Source organism: Macrotis lagotis, chromosome 3 (assembly GCF_037893015.1).
Source record: "Macrotis lagotis isolate mMagLag1 chromosome 3, bilby.v1.9.chrom.fasta, whole genome shotgun sequence".
NCBI classification, from domain to species: domain Eukaryota; kingdom Metazoa; phylum Chordata; class Mammalia; order Peramelemorphia; family Peramelidae; genus Macrotis; species Macrotis lagotis.
The window spans coordinates 274,474,507-274,493,915 of record NC_133660.1 but is presented as its reverse complement, the minus strand read 5'-3'; the positions used below and the strand labels follow the sequence as shown (position 1 = coordinate 274,493,915).

The 19,409-nt window shown below is 48.7% G+C and overlaps 1 protein-coding gene across 1 annotated transcript in view; it reads left to right on the top strand.

Moving 5' to 3' along the window:
- Window positions 1–19,409, top strand: part of MUC6 (mucin 6, oligomeric mucus/gel-forming) — a 77,141-nt gene that overhangs the window by 12,291 nt on the left and 45,441 nt on the right. Inside the window, exons 2-11 of the mRNA XM_074231620.1 lie at window positions 11,499–11,561; window positions 12,619–12,648; window positions 12,921–12,974; window positions 13,863–14,103; window positions 14,580–14,706; window positions 14,793–14,883; window positions 15,793–15,902; window positions 17,075–17,282; window positions 18,704–18,826; window positions 19,145–19,265. Coding sequence (XP_074087721.1) covers window positions 11,499–11,561; window positions 12,619–12,648; window positions 12,921–12,974; window positions 13,863–14,103; window positions 14,580–14,706; window positions 14,793–14,883; window positions 15,793–15,902; window positions 17,075–17,282; window positions 18,704–18,826; window positions 19,145–19,265 — 1,168 coding nt within the window. The remainder of the gene's footprint in view (window positions 1–11,498; window positions 11,562–12,618; window positions 12,649–12,920; window positions 12,975–13,862; window positions 14,104–14,579; window positions 14,707–14,792; window positions 14,884–15,792; window positions 15,903–17,074; window positions 17,283–18,703; window positions 18,827–19,144; window positions 19,266–19,409) is intronic.

Below are 19,409 nucleotides of genomic sequence, written 5' to 3'. Positions count from 1 at the left end.
GGGGGCCTCAATTCATAGAGCAAAACCTCTGAACTCTTTGGTCAGAACCAATAGCTCTGTGCTGAGCCCCACAGCAGACCAGGGCCCAGAAATCTGGCAGCTCCCCAAGAGAGTGTCTCTCCTTGCCTGGGGCTGGCTCAGGTCACTTCCTGTGAATGTCCTCAGAGGTTCCACACCAGTGCCCCTCTAGACTACTTGTGGCTTCTGGAGGGAGAAGGATTGAGGGGAGTGGAGCCCCCAGGACCCAGCAGCTTCAAGGTTGGCTAGAGGCTGGGCCAGCTGACTTCTGGTAGGATCTATAAGAGAGGGCTTCAGACTGAGATGGCCAGGACTGCTTGGGACAATAGGGCCCAGCTCAATTCAGCTCAAATATCTTGAGAGAAGACTCCAGGGCCTTCCTAGCAAGACCTCCAGACCCTCCCTTTGATCCACCCAGTCAAAACTCTGCATACCTCCGCAGCTCCAGGTTAGCGGGGAACCCCATTTCTTCCCCATCAGTAGCCCCCATGTCCTCTGAGGCATTGAAACCCCTGAGAGTTGGCCAGTGAGTGAACTAGGCACAAGGTTTGTTAACCATTGAGGCCTCCATCTCCAGAGAGCTCCTGTAAGAACTATCCTTGGGCAATCTACACTCATAATCCCCCCTCCCCCCAGGAGCCTCATGATTGCCTGGGAGGAGACACTGTGGCAAGGATCCTGGCCCCATTTGACAAATAAGGTTCAAAGAGAAGATGGAATCCTGCTGGCCCTTCAGTTTGTCAGGATAGGATAGTTCTGGCCCAGATGCAGAGGCCCCAAGGTTCCTCTCACTCTTCCCTGTGACTTCACAATGCCTATTGGTTAAGCAACAGGCTCTAGCCTCAGTAGTACTCACCTTTCAAGGCAATGTGAATCTGAACCTGCTCTTTGACACATGTCAAACATGTCTGGCCCAGGGAAAAGGCCCCAAAGCTGCCTGAGCTGTCCACACTGCCCCAGGATCTAGACCTGCCTGCATTCCTTATCAAGGCCAAGCTTCTCAAAGCTCCCCAAACCTAACTTTTCATTTCCTACCTCCACATGTTCATGAAGGCCACCCACCAAGCCTGGAACATGCTCCCAGCTCACCTCCCCAGTTAGGCACCTCTGCACCCCTGCACTCAACTCAAAGGCCCCATTCTTCTATTCCATAGGAAGCCTTCCTTACTCCCCTCCCAGCTGAGGACTTCCCTTCTGTCCTTTGTCCTCCTGGTGCCTTTGCCAGCCTCTTTCCAATTCCTACCAAGTACCAGAAGTCTCTGCAGAGGTGGGATGCATGTTGCCCAAAGGCAAAACTGGTATCATTTTCATCTTTTCACCTGTAACACCCAACAGTAGTAACAGTCACAGTAGGCACCTTATTAAATTTTCCAAATTGGACTACTACTCAAACTATGACAACATTTAGGGTGTCAAACCCTTTTCTCCTTCAGCTCCCATAGAGAGCCTGGCCTCACAGAAGGTGGCTGTCTAGCAAGCAATGGCCAATGTACCTAGGGGGTGCCCCCAGCTGAGATGCCACCACACCCCCTTTGGGGCAGGTGCAGACATCAGAGAGGGCCTCCAGACTGGACAGCTTAGCAGCAACTGATGGGCATTTCCAAGGAAGACAGACCCAGAGCATTCTTGGCAAAAGTTTCCCTGAACAGTCAGATGTGACAGAATTGCAAGAGTTGTTTAGTCTAAGTCCCTTATTACAGAGAGGAAACAAGTCTGAAGGGGATTCAAAGATGCCCCAGGGATGAAGTATCATAACTCGAACTCAGAACTTAGGCTTCTGCCTGCACTCCTCAGGACTAGGGATCTGTTCAGGACAGTTTGGAAGGTAGCCCTGCCTGGAGGCAGGAGGCAAGACCTTCTCTTGACCTGCAGAGGTATGCTTGACCTCCTGGGATGCTGACAGGGTAGGGCAGGGGTGGTGTCCTTGGGTGTGTCCAGGCCTCCTTCCTCTAGGGCTGGAATCTGAAGAGAAAGGAGAGCCTCCCTAGGGGAAACAGAGATTACTTAAGACCCAGGAAGCCCAGTGAAGCTCCAAGAACAATATGTTCCTGGCAGATCCTGTCTGGGGGCTCAGTGGCTGAGCAGATAAGGATCTGGCTTATTCTATGAGCTGGCCCACACATACAGCACAAACCCTTTGGGTGTCTTTGGTGCCAGGGCCAGGGCAGGGCTCAGGAAGAAGGCATGCCTCTCAGGCCTGTCCTCCTGCCTCCTGGATTCCCACCGCCATGCCAGGGGCCCTGGGGAGCAGCCAGCCACGGCTCATGCTCATTACTGACAAGAAGCCAGAAAGCAGGGACCTGCCCCCTCCCCTCCTTCTCCCATCCCCATCACTCCCTGCCCTTCTCCCTCATTTGGCCTGGCTGAAGGGAGCCTAAGTCTCTTCTTAATGAGCAAGAGTTTCTTGAAGGGTCAACTCTTCAGGTGTCTGCCCAGCTCAAGGGGTCCCAGATCATCTCCCTCTCACTGCTCAGGATTGCCCCAGAGCCTTGAGTTTCATGGCATAGCCTGACACCCTCCAACAGATCTTTACCAAGAAAGGGAACCTGTCTGGCCCATCCAGACTTTCCTATTATGTGTTGGAGCAGAGGGGAAGGCAGAAATACAGGGACACACAGTAGACAAGGTAGAATTTGAACGTAGGGCTTCAGTAGATGTTATTCTATTCTGCTTTTCTGGAGCAGCTGACCTGAGGGAAGGTGAGGAAAGCAACCCAGAGACCATCAGCAATCTGAAACCACGGATCAAGTCACTTTAAAAGACACTGGAGCTCATACTCCTCCCATCCCCCAATCAATACAAACTCTCAGAGGAGGAAGGGACCATGTTTTATGTCTAACACACTCAATGTGTGAGTCTTTTCTCCAAAGCCCCACTGATGGGGGTTCACTCCTTCTGGAGGCTGCCCTTTCTGCTGTGCTGAGTACCAACATCCCTCATTGCCCTCCACCAAAGAATGCCCTTTGCAAAGAGCAGGCAGTCCTTGCCTGAGACTCCCTGCAGTCCATGTTTCTCCTGACCCTAGGCACATAGCTTTGAGCATTCCAGAGACAAGTATGAAAGGGAAATTATTGGCCAGGTCCTCCAAAGTGACAGATTCTCTGCCCTCAAGGAACTTACTTTCTAAGGGATGAGAGGCTGGCTGACTAGATATACACAAAGATACAAAAGCAGACCCAGAGTAGCATGTGAAGGAAAATGGAGGGCCAGGAAAGGTCTTGGGCAGGAAGGGAGCCTAGTCCTGTCTCATGACAATGAGCAGGGAATGCGTTCTAGATGTGATGGTGCACCAGCTCCAAGGTCCAGGTGGGATATTATGGTTGAGGAAGAACAAGAAGGTCAGTTGGTGGGACCAGAGAGCATCCAATTGAGGTAGATTTGTGCTTGTGACCTTAAGATTTTGAAAAGGGGGGTCAGCTGGAAGGCTCAGTGGATAGAGCAAAGGCCCTGGAGACAAGAGGACCATCAGACACTTAATAATTACCTAGCTGTGTGATCTTGGGCAAGTCATTTAACCCTATTACCTTGAAAAAAACAACAAAAAAAGAGTTTGGAAAGTTGGAAGGGGCTGGGTAGTGGAGAACTTCCTCTGCCTGCTCTTGGCTTGACCATCTGGGGCCAGGCAGCCCAAGGAAACCTTCTTCCCTCCGATCATCGCCCACTCACTCAGTCTTCTCTTCTCCAGGTTCCCCTTCTCCACTCCTTACCCAATCAACAATCCCCCAACTTTCAAAGTCATCAAGTTTAGCTCCCTCATTTTCAGATGATGAAACTAATGACACAATGGCAGAGTAGGGATTCAAACCCAGGCCTGGCACAAAGTAGGTACCATGTTTATTGGATGATTGGATCTAGACCTTGTGCCTGCTTCTACTGAGGGGTAAATGACCAGTCAGAATATTTCTTGAGAATTGAGAGATGGAGTTGTCATCCAGTTAAGTCTTGTAACCTCTTGGAGATGCACCTTCCCCTTCTGTGAAATGTGTACAGTCCACATCACCAGGTTGTCATGAGGTGCCAATGCGATGAGGTGTGTCATTGTTGTATGCATCACAGTCTCTTGGGACAGGAAACTTGGAAGGGGAAAATGTAATGGTTCCACGCTTTCATGACCAGTGTCATGCTCTGCTTTGTCAACTCTGCAGTATAAATGTCAGTTCCTGTCAACCAGAAAAGGTCAAGGAGCCCAGCTGGGGGGGAGGGGCAGACAAAATAGAGCCCACCAGGTAACCCAGACCCAATGGGGGCCAGGCAGGGCATTGCTGCTGTCCCCAGCAGCCCCTCTGACTCTCAAACCCCCTAAAAGATTTCAAGTTTCTGGTAAAATATAGCAGCTGGAATTCCTGGCACATCCTGGAGACCCTTCCTTAACAAGGAGATGCCTCCCCAAGGTCTGCTGAGGCTTTCTCCCATCTAGGGGCTCCAAGACCACAGCCACCAATCAATCATCCTGCAGTAGAGAGAGGCACAGCTATCTGAATTCCCTTTTTCCCCTCTCTCTCTCCTTCCCTCAGCAGTCTGGCTTTTGACTTCATCTTCACCCAAAACTACTCATCACTCTTACTAACCACCTCTCTCTTTTTCACATTTTAATTTTTTTTTTTAGATTTTTTGCAAGGCAGACAGGGTTAAGTAGCTTGCCCAAGGCCACACAGCTAACCTTTTAATTTTTTATTGATTGGTTTTAGCATTCTTTTTCAATACTGAATTGCAAATTCTCTCCCTCTCTCCCACCTCTCCCCATCTACTGTGAAGACAAGCAAAGTGACCATTATACATGTGAAATCATGCAAAGCATATTTCCATATAAACCATAATTTAAAAAAAAACCAGAAATTAAGAAAATTATACTTCCATTTGCACCCAGAATTTCCCAGTTCTAACTCTGGAGACAGATAGCATTTTTAGTCTTGGGTCCTTTGGAATGGTCTTGGATCACCATCTGGCTTTACCTTCGTAAAAATGCTGCTGCTACTGTGCCCAATGAGCTGCAGTTTCTTCTCCCTTTAATTTGCTTTGGTGCATGTCAGTCTTGCTCTATTTCTTCTGAAACTGCCTGTGTCTTGCCATTTCTTATAGCCCAATTGGTCTCCACCACAATTATACATCACAACTTGTTCAGACATTCCCAAACTGATGGGCATCCCTCTTTGTCATTGCAAAAAAAGAACTGTTTTCAATATTTTGTACAAATAGGTTCCATTCATTTTTCTTTGATTTCTTTGGGATACAGACCTAGTAGTGGAATTGCCAGGCCAAAGGGTATGTAGTTCTAAACTGTTCTCCAGAATGGTAGGACCAGTTCACAATTCCACTAATCATGCATTAGTGCACTCCCTCATCCCCCACCCTCAGCATTTGTCACTGCTGATACCTATGAGGTGGTATCTCAGAGCTGTTTTAATTTGCATTTCTAATCAATAGTTATTTAGAGCATTTTATATGACTATAAATAGCCTTGATTTCTTCTGAAAACTGCCTAGTTTTGAGGCATTTATCAATTGGGGAAGGGCTCTTATTTTTTTAAACTTCACTGGTTGACAAATGAGGTCTTTATCAGAAAAACTTGTAAAAAGTTTGATATGACTTCATTATCTAAAATAGCTTTTAACATAGAGCAATTTCTATGATATCCTTTTTAATTAGGTCTGTTTTGGGGCTTTTGCTTTGTCTGAAATTGGGACTGCTGCCCCTGCCTTTTTTATTTCAGCTGAAGCATAATATATTCTGTTCCAGACCTTTATTTTAACTATGTGTCTCTTTCTGTTCCAAGTGTATCTTGTCAACAACATCTTGTTGGATTCTGGTTTTTAATCCATTCTGCTCTTTGCTTCTGTTTTATGGGTGAGTTCATCCCATTGACATTTACAGTTATGATCCTTGTGTGCTTACCTCCATCCAATTTTCTTCCGTTCATCCTTTTCATTCTCACTTCTTATCCTGTCCCTCCCAGTCTAGTTTGCTTCTTACCACTGCCTCCCTTAATCCATTCCTCATTTTATCATCCCCAACTCTTTTTCTTATCCCTTTCCCCTCCTACTTCCTTATTGAGTGAGCTACATTTTATATACAGCTAAGTACGTATGTATGTATAGTTTTCCTTCATTGAACGCATTCCAATGAGTGTACAGTCCAAGCATTGCCACCCACTCTCATTTTCCTCTCCACTATAAAAGTTCTTCCTTGTCTTTTTTTGGGAGGAAATTTCCCCTATTCTGGCTCTCCCTCCCCCTTTCTCCCAATACATCACTCTTTGCCATTCCTTCATTTATTTTTTTGGCAATGATTCCAATATAATCAACTTACATTCCTGCCTTCTAGCTTCATAAACTCCCTTTAACTTCATTAACAATAGTAATAAAGTTCTTAAGTGTTACAATTATCATCTTCCCATGTAGGAATGGAAATAATTTTATTTACTGAATCCTTTATACTTTCTCTTTCATGTTTACCTTTTAAAGTTTCTCTTGAGTCTTGTGTTTGGAGGTCTCATTTTTTATTCAGCTCTGGTTTTTTCATTAGGAATGTTTGAAAATCTTTAATTTATTTCATTAAAAAATCTATTTTTTTTTCCACTGAAGAACTGTACTCAGTTTTGCTGGGTAGGTGATTCTTAGTTGTAATCCTACCTCTTTTGTCTTTTAGAATATCGTATTCCAAGTGCTCCAATTCTTTAATGCAGAAGCTGCTAAAGCTTGAGTTAGATTTCATGATATTTGAATGATTTCTTTTTTGCAGTATTTTCTCCTTGACCTGGAAACTCTGGAATTTGGAAATAATATTCCTGGGAGTTTTTGTTTGGGGACCTCTTTCAGTAGATGATTGGTGGATTCTTTCAATATCAATTTTACCCTGGGGGTCTAAGATATCATGGCAATTTTTCCTTATAATTTCTTAAAATATAATTTTAGGTTCTTTTTTTTGATCATGGTCTTCAGGGAGATACCTAAATTATTCCTAAATTACCTCTTCTCATGCTACTTAACAGTCAGTTGCTTTTGCAATGAAATATTTCACATTTTCTCCTACTTTTCTTTTTTTAGTTTTGTTTTTATTGCTTCTTTATGTCTTGTGAAGTTATTAGTTTCCACTTGCTCAAATTCTATTTTTTCCCCCTTTTTACTTAAAGTTTTGAGTGCCAAATTTTTTCCCTCTTTCCCTTGCACCCCTCCTGAGACAGAAAGCAATCAGATATGGGTTATACATGTGCAATTATTTTGGTTTTAGTTTTCAAAATTCATTTTTTGTAAGAATTTTGAGTTCCATATTTTTCTTTCTCCCTCTATTCCTTCCCCCTTCTCCTTGACAGCAAATAATCTGCCATAGGTTATACATGTATAACTGTGTTAAACATATTTTTATATGAGTCATGTTGTAAAGGAAGAATCAGACCATAGATGGAAAAAAATCATGAGAGGGGAAAAAACATAAAGCATAAAACAATTTTTTTCTATTTTCTTTAACAAATTTTAGGGGCAACTAAGTGGTGCAGTAGATAGAGCACCATTTCTGGGGTCAGGAGGATCTGAGTTCAAATCTGGCCTCAGCCATTTAATAATTACCTAGCTGTGTGACCTTGGACAAGTCACTTAACCCCATTGCCTTACAAAAACTGAAAAAAAATTTTTTAATTGAAAATAGTATGCTTTGATCTACATTCAGACTCCAAAGTTCTTTGTCTGGATATGGATGGTATTTTCCTTTAGATTTGCTGAGAAGAGCCAAGCTGATCATCATACAATGTTCCCATTAATGTTCTCCTGGTTCTGCTCACCTTACTCAGCATCAGTTCAGCACGTGTAATTATGTATAACATTTCATATTAGTCATTTTTTACAAAATTTGAATGAAAGAAAAAATGAAAGGAAAAAATAGCAAGTTTCAATATGACCAATATCAATTCTTTCTCTGGAGGCAGATAGTATGTTTCTTCATTGGTCTTTTGGAATCATCTTGCATCATTCTATTGCTGAGAATAGCTTTTAAGTCCTTCAAAGTTCTTCATCAAACAATATTGTTGTTACTGTGTATGATGTTCTCCTGACTCTTCCCTATGCATCAGTACATGTAAGTCCAGATTTTTCTGAAATCATCCTGCCTGTCATTTCTGACAGCACAATAATATTCTATTACAATCATACATCTTGTCTTGCTTAGCCATTCCCCATTTGATGGATATCTCTTCAATTTTCAGTTCTTAGTGACCAAAAAAAGAATTGTCATTGTTACAAACAGATCCTTTTTTTCTTTTGTGGGATATCTTGGAAATATAACAAATTCTAATTTTTAAGGAATTATTTGCTTCTGTTTGGTTTCATACACTTTTTTCCATTTGGTTAATTCTGCTTTTTAACAAGTTCTGTTCTTTAGTGAATTTTTCTACCTCCTTTTCAATTTGGCCAATTTTTCTTTTTAAGGAGTTCTTCCCTGCAGTAAATTTTGTGCCTCTTGTTCTGTTTGGCCAATTCTGGTTTTTAAGGTATTATTTTCTTCAATATTTTTTTACATCTGTTTTAACCAACCTGTTAATTTTCTTTTCATAATTTTCTTGCATCACTCTCATGACTTTTCCAAATTTTCCCTCTATCATTCTTATCTCTTTCATTAACTATTCATGAAACTCTTTTTGGATGTAGATTCAATGAGTATTTTCCATTTAGGCTTTGATTGTGGCTGTTTTCACACTGCTTTCTTCTGTATTTATGTCTGGTCTTTCCTATCACATAGTAGCTTTTTATGGCCAAATCTTATTGTTGTTACTGCTTACTCATTTTTCCAGTCTAATTTCTTGACTTTGAACTTGAGTAGGGCTCTAATTCCCCTGAGGGTGAGGAAGCACTGTCCCAAGCTTCAGACTTTTCCATGCTGTTGTCTACAAAGCTAGTTCTGGAGGACTACAAGTTTTCAGTGTTTCCAGGAAAAGGTGTGATCTCTGTTCTGTTGGCCTGTGCTCCTCTTTACTTTGGAACTGTGATCAGGGCCCCCATCCCCTTGTGACTGACCCAGCACTCTTCTGGTCCTGTGACCAAGTTATATGGGCAATAGAGTTGTCAGTCCATTCCAGCAGCACCAGCTGCCAATGAAGAGTTACCTGTAATCTCTTTCTAATTGTCCAACCTCCTCACCATTTCTGGGCCGGGAGTTCCAATTCCTAGTTGTATCTCCAGACAGGCTTCTACCCTAGTCTCATAAACTCCTCTTGCCAACTTAAGTTTTCTTAGACTGGAATTCTGACCATTTGTTGGCTCTACTTCTTCAAAATTTGATTTGAGAAATTATTTTAAAGTTGTTTGGAGGGAAACATTGGGAGAGTTCAACCAGGTGGCTGCCCCTAATCTGCCATCTTAGCTTTGCCCTCGCTGACCATCTCAGCACAAAGCCTAATGGTCCTTTCTCCATCTGTCCTTTATTCTATATTTATGTCTTGATCTTCCCTGCCACCATAATAGCATTTATGGTCAAATTTTCCTTGTTGCTGTCATTGCTGCTGCCTTTGATTGTGTCCACCATTCCATGAGCCTTGGTTCTTGCTGGAAGTGTTTGACTCCTGCTCAGCATCACTGAAGTGACTGTGGGCGAGTCCTGGGCTAGTCCTGTGTCCTCATGGTTCTTCATGGGTTCATCAGCTCTGTGCAAATGATTCTCAATATTTTATGTGTACACATATGCATGCACGTGTATAGAACTGTATCTTTCTGTGTTGGTTTTTGCACATGCATCCTATAGCACACGTGTGAAACCCACAACCCAAACTTTTCCATTGACCCTAATCATTCATCACCAATTGTCCTTGGCCATCTCTAAATGGAAATCTCACCAACATTTCAGTACATATCTAACTTCATAAACTTCAAAAATATACTTTGTTTATATGCTGTCTCTCCAATGAGAGCAAGGCCTGTTTTTGCTTTGCTTCAGGTCCCAGAACACAGGACACACCTTGGATATGATAGCTCCTTAATCAATACCTCATCATTGGATGGCTGGGGCAAATCCCAAGCCCACCACCATCAGGCATGTGCTCCCCTTCCCACCAGTCATTGTGACAGCTGGTGCAGCCACGTCCCATGTGGATCCCACTTCTCTCCTCTCAGGTTTATTTATAGGTCCACATTTGGACCTTCCTTTACTATACCCTCCTAGTTCTGACCTCTCTGGTAATGACATTGTCCATACCTTGCCTTTTTTCCCAGTTGTTGGAATCCTTCCTTGGAGAGCTGGACCACTACATCTCGGGGTTCAGGCGCCAAGGAGTGGGAAAGGAAAGGGTAGAGTTCCACCACCAGCCCCACAGCTCAAGGGTGCCCCATGAGAATGTCTACATTCAGACATGCTCCAGTTAGGAACAAGGCAGGAGAGGGCAGGAGGCTTCCCTCTACAGCAGGTATTCCGACTAGTGGGAAGGCCTCTGGGGTGTCTAGCTACTCCTCATTTTCAGCCTTCTCTCTCCTGCTTGCTCCTTGGCCTCCTTACGTCTTACCCAGGAGAGTCAGGTAAACCCAGATCCAACCAGGCTAAGGGACAGTGATCCTTCTTGTGTACCCGGGTAAGGTCTGGGTGCTGACAGAGACCAACCCCCAGGTACCCAGGCCAAAGGAGAGTCTTGAGCTTTTCTAATTTGTCTATCTGACCCACCTTTGGCCCCCTGTTTCTCCTGGCTTCGAAGAATGAACGTGGGCTCTGATATTGTCTCTGTGTCCACAAGCCTGCCTGTGAGTCTCCCTATGTTGTCAGAGTGGCAAAGACCGAGAAGTGGACTGGCAGAGTGCCTCTATGTCAGGTCCAGCTGGCCCCAGTTGCCCCACTTGCCTCCTCTCCTGTTCTTTTCTTTCCTTCTGCCCTGAGATCCTTACTTTGCATGCTGTCAAATCATACTCTTCTGTGCCCTCTCCTCCTCAAAAGTCTTTAGTGGTTCACTTTGCCCACTGAGGAAAGTGCCAACCTCTCTAGCCAGCACTGGACTGGTGCCATGACTGGTGCCACCTTTTCTTTTCAAACCCAGTTCTGACTGATTCCCCACCAGACACACCTTCCACCAACCAAATTGGACCATTCATTCCAGTCTTGGACTGTCCAGTTGTCACTTAGGCCCTGAATGGCCCCTTCTGCTGCTGCTGTCAAACTCTGACCTTCCCCTGAAATCCCAGCTCCAAGGCCACCTCCCCTGGTGAAGGACCAAGCCAGGGCTGCCCTTTCCAACTCTGCCCTTTTCTCCCTCTCCTCCTGCCTCCCTTGGGTTTCATGGGGAAGAGAAGTCTTCTCTGATGTTCACAGAACCTTAGGCTTGCCTCTCATCAGTATTCATATAGGTCATCTCTTCCTAGACCAGGTGCCCTCCAAGGCTAAGCTCTGTGTTCAATCACGGACACAAGTCTGACTACAATAGAGGGGACATGACGGGGAGGGGGGCGCCTCTGGGAAGGCAGTGATGAGAGAATGAACCACATGACTAATGGATGCTGCCTTTTTCCTCTGGACAGGACTAGAAGACAATTACTTTGCCAATAAACTACGCCAGAGAGAGAAAAGTGTCCTCCCACCGGGTGAGTGAATCATAGCACTGGGATCTCAGCCTCTCAGTCCAAGCCACCCCAACCAACCTTGTCTTCTCCCACACACAAGGGCCACAGGCAGGCTATCCTCTTCAGGCCACATCCAGGAGTCCCCAGCCCCAGAGGACCAGAGGAGGCAGCAATGGCAGAGACCAGAGGGCATTGGCCCCCACAGGCCCAGAGGAGGTGGCAGTAGTGGAGACCAAAGACAGCTTAACCTCCCCAAAACCTGAACCTTAGCCCATTCATCCCACTTGGCTTCGAAGGCCTCCTACTTTCAGTCATGAAGAATTCCTTGATGAGTTCCAGCCTCAGGGTCTGGAAATGTCCTGGTCACTTTTAGGGGCAGAGCCCCAGAGGAGGTCTGGATAGAACTATGCAGCCACTGAAACTGGGCCCCAAGGTCCTGGGTTTAAATCCAATGTCCCCCACTTCCTCCCTGTGAAGTCACATTCCTGTCTCTCGAGGGCCTTGATTTCCCATTGTGCAGCTAGACTGAATGGCCTCTAATCCAGTTCTGAATAGTCCATTTGACCTCCAGGTCCATCCTACAGGAACAAGTCTTTTTCTTCAAAGTGGAGTACAAAGAACTGGGAAGTCAATGGTTTCATGAGGAAGGCCTGTACCCTGCAAGGGCTGACTGCCTCCGAACTCTCCCACATCAGTTTAGGGACAGGGAGGTAGCCCCTGGCCAGGACTCCTGCCTGCCTTGAGGAGATCTGGGCCACAGAACTGATCATTCCCCTTCACCTGGCTTGGATCCCCCTGAGAGTTCCAATTTCTCTGGGAACATTCCTCATCAGCCTCAGGTATAGCCTAGCCACAGAGGAGTCATCACCCCCATTTAATAGAAGGAAATGTTAAGGTTCATCAAGAAGGAGGGACTTGCACCTATCCAGAAAGCTGTATCAGTGCCAGGACAATATCCCCACATCCCCAAAGCAAGGGTTAGGATGGTGTTGGCCCCACCTATCCATGCACATCTCAACCCTGGCCCCAAATCCTTTGAGGTCAGGCACACTGACTCTTCTTCCTGCTGTCTTTACAGGCAATAGGACAGTATCTCAGACAACCACAGGTAAGGTCTCTTCAGTGGGAGTAAAAGGCTAGGCCGAGCTCCAAGGCTTAAGGGGGTTCCCCAGCAGAGGGTAGGACTCTGGCTGGGTGGAAGGCCAAGTTGAGGGATGGGTTCCATCAGGATGGGAAGCCAAGTTTCCACAGGGTTTCAGACTCACCTTGTGAGATAGTGAGTACAGTGATCCCTTTGGAACAGGCTAGTTCATCTCCTGGCAGAAGGGTACAAGGTGGGCACATGCTCCATTGCTATGACCTGTTGCTTCTACCCTCTAGGCCCTGGAGCTGCAGTGTCCTTGGCCAAGAAAGAGAAACAAGACTTGCCTTCCGGTAAGTAAAAGTGTGACCCAGGAGGGCAGAGGGCACCTGAACAGCACTGAAGAAAAGTTGGGTCAGAACTGGTTGTTTAGGGGCTTCTCCAACTGTGGACAGTCTGTAAGCTCAGTTGGCCATTCTATGGCCCATGGGTTGTGCTACCAGCTTCTGTGGTCACCCATTCAAAGAAGGTGCAAGGTCAGAGGAGAGAAGAATTGTACCAAGGGTTTAGCCACTGCCTGGCCTATAGGAGCCTTTCTATAAATGCTGATTCTCTTCCCCTCCTGAGGCTGGTTTCAGGGGCTACTTCCTGTTGCAAGAGGGATAGGGCAAGGGAGAGGAGCATTTTGGCAACCACAGACTAGCCTAGACTTTAGCACCCCTATGTGTGGAAGAGCTCGAGTCAGCAAAGGAAAGGTCCTACACTTGTGCCCTTGGCTGATAATGAATGGAGACCTGTGACCAAAATTCCTTCTGGAGCAGCTGGAAGCCAGCAGGGTGGGATGTGGCATCTGAGGTATTGGATGCCATATCTGGACACGTCAGAAGAGGCTTAGCTTAGAGGGCAGAACAGGTGAGAATCCCACTAATGCTCTGGGGACAATGCTCTGTTCTGAGTGGCCCCCTATCTGGGTCATGTACCAATGCAAAGCAGGCTGGTGAGAGAAAGCAAAGCTAAGGAACTTGGCAGGTGCTTACCTTGGAAAAGAAAGAAGTAGGAAAGGGCAGCCTCAGTCCAGGAAGGAGCTTGATCACAGTTGATAAGCAACAGATTGTCTTGGGAGGGAACACTGGACGTGTTCAAGGCTACCATAGAGAGATTCCTGTGCCAGGCCAAAGTCCCCATGTGTCCTCGGACAAGAAGACCTGGCACCCTCTGACCCATTCTTCCTTCTCCCCCAGCCCTGAACAAAGGCTGGTGCTCAACATGGGGTACGGGCCACTTCTCTACCTTTGACAAACACCTGTACAAGTTTTCTGGAACATGCAACTATGTCTTTGCCGCTGCCTGCAATGAGGCCTCCCCTGACTTTGACATCCAGCTGCGGAGGGGTCCCGACAAGAAAATCTCCAGGATCATTATTGGGGTCGGGCCCTCTGAGGTCACTGTGCAGGACTCAGTTATCTCCATTAAGGATGTTGGGTAAGCTATGCCTGCTGCTGTGTCCAGGGGAGGGGACCACAGAGGACTCAACCAACACTCAGGACCCACCAGAGCCATGAGAGCCAAGATCCCTCAGGGGAAGACAAGGTTTAGTAAGAAGATAAGGAGAGAAGCTGGCTCCCCCCAGACCAAGACCAGCAAGCCCAGAGGGAAGCTGGGGGCTGAGCCTGCAAGACTCCAGGCCCCCAGTCTCATGGCCCCTCAGTGCAGGCAGAAAGAATGGGGAGAGGGTGTTGTTATCCATTGTCACACGTCATGGATCCTTGCTCCTTCACTGTGTGACCCTGGGCCTCTCAGTCATCTCTAGGCCTCAGACCTCAGTTTCCACACTGGTCCTGTAGTAGTACATTCTGTTTCCCCAGATCACACTTCCCCACCATGACTAGGGAATAGGGCTGCCCTGAGGGAGGGGGGGAGGGCATCCAGGCAGAGGGCTGAGGGCTCCTCTCTTCCAGGGTGGTCAACCTGCCCTTCACCAGCAATGGGATCCAGATCATGCCCTTTGGGCAGAATGTGGAGCTGGTGGCAAAGCTACTCGAGATGGAGTTGGTGGTCATGTGGAATAACGATGATTACCTCATGGTGAGGCCTGATCTTTGGGGAGGGGGCGCTCCTTGGAAAGCCTTCAGGTGGGGGGTCACTCACTGCCAGGCTCTCCTTCTCTCCAGGTCATGGTAGAGACAAAGTACATGAAAAAGGTCTGTGGATTGTGTGGGAATTTTGATGGAGAAGAAAGTAATGAGTTTCAGAGTGAAGATGGTGAGGAAATGACTGGGTTCTGAGCCCACTCCTGATCCCCTCCCCCTCCTCCTCTTTGCTCTCCCCCTCCCCTCCTTCCTCTCTCCTTTCCTCTTCCCCCCTCCCCTTCCCCCTATGGGCCCTGAAGAGGGTGAGGCCACCCTTGTAGCTCCTTGAAGCAGAACTGGTCCCAAGACAGGCCCCCAAGAGAGACTCTGGGCTCTTCCTATTCCCCTGCCTTGGCCACCCTCCAGCAAAGGGGAAGGGTCTAAGAAGGGGATTGTTGGAAAGGATTCATGCTGGGATCTGGCCTCAGCTCCACCATGGTTTCCTCTTCCTACTCCCATAGCTAGTCAGTTCCCAGGTCTGAGCAACCTGCCCAGCTCAGTTCCCATTCTGCAGGCCCTAGCTCTCCCCTGTTCTGTTTTCAACCCTCTTTCTCCTGGATCACCCTATGGCTGAGTTTGTCCTCTCTCACCTCTGGTCCCTATGGAAACAAAAGTCAGCTTCCTAATCTCCAGTTGCCCCTGCCCCACCCCTGACCCTCACCAGCCCATTCCTGAAGTGCCCAGCTCCACTACAACAAACTAGGTCGGAATCAGATGTAACCCTCCCCCCAGCTCTTTTCTTTGGTGTCACCCTCTCCCTCTTTCCTGCTGCCTCTCAGACCTCTCAGGAAGCCCCTCCTAGGGTGTTTGGAGCAGCTCACATGACCCCATCTCTATTTACCTGTCACTTGTGACCAGGAAAATGGAAGCTTCTTGAGTTCAGGGACTTATTTCCCTTTTTGTCTTTGAACTCAAGCAGCAAGTGCTCAAGTTAAATTGTGGAGATGGGGTGGGACTAGGAAAAAAGCAGCCATGGGTGCCCAAAAGGCTGGCAATGAGCTCCCATGCTCAGCTCTGACATGGTCTGTACCCTCCTTGCCAGGCAAGTTTCTGGAGGCATATGAATATGCTGCCCTGCAGAAGCTGGATGACCCCACAGAGATCTGTGACTATAAGGAGCCACCCATGACCCTCAGTATGCCCAGGAATCATGTATGTGGGGGAGGCTTGGCACTGCTCCTTGGGGGGATTGCATATACATACACACACACACACACACACACACACACACACACACACACACGGGCACAAACCAGCAGAAAGAGACCTCAGCATCTGGGCTAGGGGCTAGGATCCCAATACATAGGAGGAGGTCATTCATGTTTGCCTTTATATTGGAGGGAGGCCTTGCAAGGCCACTGGTCATTAGCAAGGTGGCAGTTTAATAAGGAGGGGGTGTCAGGTAGACAATGTGAGCCCAATAGCAGGTAGAAAGTAATGTGTGGGTGTCCACCTCAGCACCCAGACAATCATGGCCCCCAAGGAACCAAGGCAATATTAGTTACTCATCATTCTAGATCATCCTGAGAAGCGGGATGTGCCTGTAGTTGGTGTAGGGCCTGTGATTGCAGCGGAGATCTATGGTTAGGGTGGGGGCCTGTGGTTGGGGTGGGGGCCTCTGACTCCTCAGTGTGGGGGTCACCTCAGTTCCATGTCTTCATCAGCCTGAAGCCGGGGAGGGGGGGAGTCTGGGATCAACCAGGGTCCAAGAGCAACAATAATAGGAGTCATCAGGGAAAGATCTGGGAGGAGGCAGGAGTGGGCCAAGATGGGTCCTGGAATCCCTTGCAGTCCCCCAGGGCTGTGATGGGACACACAGAGGAAGTCTGTGGGGATTGAGGCCTGCTCATCTCTTCCCCTGTCACAGCATGGCCAGAGGAGTGGGTTCATCTTTGGGCATCAGCCAGCTCAGGGAGAACAGTGAGGAGCTGGGGGATGGCCAAAGAAGAACTGGGCTGGGGGGACAAGGGGAAAGGATCTGTCTCCTGGAGGATGGGGTGGCTTCAAGGACAGAAGCGGAACCGAGGAGGCCAAGGAGAGAGGCAAGTTGAGGTGATAACTGTAGGGCGCAGTCAGCTGTCAGGAGAGGCTGGGCTGCTTCAGCTCCCCATCCACCCCACACCGGGCAGGCTCCAGCCGGAGGCCTGCCCCTGTCCAGAGTGCTGAGGCACTAGCTGTGCCCCACTCCACTGGGAGGGACGTCAGCCCATCCCAAAGCAGAGATGGGCCTGTAGAGTGAGGGAGTGGGTACAGCCTCCCCACACACACACCCTCAGAAAGCTGGCGTAGCCTCGAGGATGACCCTGCCTCCTTGCTCTGCACAGACCCAGCTCTGTCTGCAGCTGCTGACCCAGGTGGGCCCCAAGTGCAATGTGTCCAAGGACGCCTTCGCAGCCCACTGTCAACTGGACCTGGAGGCCTGTCCGGTGCCGGCCAGGCCCAACTGCAGCTGCCACACGCTGGACGAGTATTCCCGGGAGTGTTCCATGAACGGCCAGCAGGTCCTGGACTGGAGGAGGCCTAACCTCTGCTGTGAGTGCCCCGAACCAGAGAAGCAGAGGCACGGGGCCCCCAGAAATCTGCTCCCCATCCCTGCTGGCTGGCCAGGCCTAGAGCTTTCCTCTGGGCTTTGGGGCTCTGTTCCGCATACCTCCAGGTTCTGCCCCAGAATGGAGATGACATCCCAGGGACTGCCCACCTCCATTTCCAATTCATTCAGTGTTCACTTAGTCGGCCCTTAGGGATTGGCTTTTTTGATTTTCTTAAGTGCAGGCTCTGCCCTCAGGGTGCAAACAGTGCCCAAGGGACTTGGGGCATGGTGGTAGAAGGGGCACTCGAGGTAGAAGAATGAGGGGCTTGGAGCTGATGGTCCGGGATCCTAGCTCCACAGCAGGATCACACAGGCTGTGGAAAGAGGAGGAAACTGAGGGTCACTAGAGAAGCTCAACCACTGGCCAAAGGCTGCCCATGGCCACGTAGGAAGTGACAATAGCCAGATCTATTGCTCATTTTATGGCACCAGATCAAGTCAGGAAGCCAGGGCTCTGACAGTCCATCAATAGTGATAAAACACCTACCATGTGCCAGACCCCCAAAGAAAGGCAGAAGCCAAGTCCTCTCTTCAGGAGTACACAGCCTAACGGGGAGGGGGAGGGGTCAGGAGGGGCTTCCTGGAGAAGGGGGGCATGTTAGCTGAGCCTCCAGGAGAGTCAGGGGGCCCAGGAGGGAGAGACGAGGAGAGACAGCCCTGTAGATATAGGGCACAGCAAGAGAGAGTGCCTGGAGATGAGAGGGGCAGGATCTTGGGGGCGGGACAGCCAGGAGAGCAGGGACCTAGGCTCAAAGTCTGTGGATGGTAGGAAGGGCAAGAAAGCTCATCCAGCCCGATGGTCTGTCTTGTTACTTCTCTGAGACTCAGGTTCCTCATCTGAGAATAAGCAGGATTGTTCTCCAAGCACAGTGCCTTGTTGTAGACAGATGAGGCAGATAGATCACTGACCTCAGAGTCAGAGGACCAGGCCCAGACAGAGCCGATGCTTAGGATTTGGGTCTCTGATGCCCCTTCTGGCTCTCTAGCTCTCTAGAGGCCTCCACGAGCCGCTCCCAGGCTGAGGCTGATGAGAAACTTCTCCCCATGGGAAATCCTGGGGATCTCTGCTCTCCCCTCAGGGACTTCCCTTGGATAGGGGCTCCTGGGCCCTGCCCCAAGCCTCCTCCCAGGGCAGCCCCTGGGCAGCTCTCCCGGCTTGAAAGCTAGGGACCTTTCTATCTATTGACAAGGGGTGGGCAGGGGTGAGAATGCAAGGATGACCCCTAGCTGTCCTTCAGGGAGTTTCCAATCTGGGACAGAGAAGGCTTAAAGCTCAGCCAGTCAAGGCAGGAAGGGAGGAGGGGTCTGGCCTGTCTGTGGGCCCCCTCCTCACTGCTGGCCTATCCTGGACATGTGATCGTAGCCTTGGGGAAATGTCCAGCAAATCAAATCTACAAGGAGTATGGGACCCCCTGCAAGAAGACCTGCTCCAACCCAGCACACAGCTGCTCCAGCTTCTATACCTTCGGCTGCTTCTGCCCTGAAGGTAAACTGAGGCCCAAAGGGAAATGCCAAGGTTGTGGAGTGAAGGGGGTTGCAGACTCCCTGCTTCCCAGCCCCAAAGCCACCTCTCCTTGACCTCCTGAGAGAAATGCCAGGGGGGCTACTGGGAAGAAAACAGAGATAGCCAGCTGGGGGCCTCCCCCATCATGCTGCTAAGGGGAGGGGGCCCTGCAGGCTCCCTGCCTCCCAGCCCCAGGACCACCTCTTGATCTCTCTGGGAAGCCCCAAGAGAGAGCTGGAGATCTCCCCCATCCAAGTTTCCCTTTGCCCCAAAGTTCCCAGGCTCTTCCTGTCACTGTAGGCTTGGTGCTCGATGACATCTCTAAGAACCAAAACTGCATTCCCCTTGAGGACTGTCCTTGCACACTCAATGGAGCCATCTACACCCCTGGGGAAATCATGAAAACTACCAGCAAGACCTGGTGGGTCCCTGGGGGGGCAGGAGTTCTGGGGGGGAGACCACAGAGATCTGGGCCAGGAGGCTTGGAGGAGGCCATGGGGTTCAGCCTATCTGGCCAGAGACATACAAGAGCCCCCTCCCTGGAACTCTCTAAGCAGATGCTCTA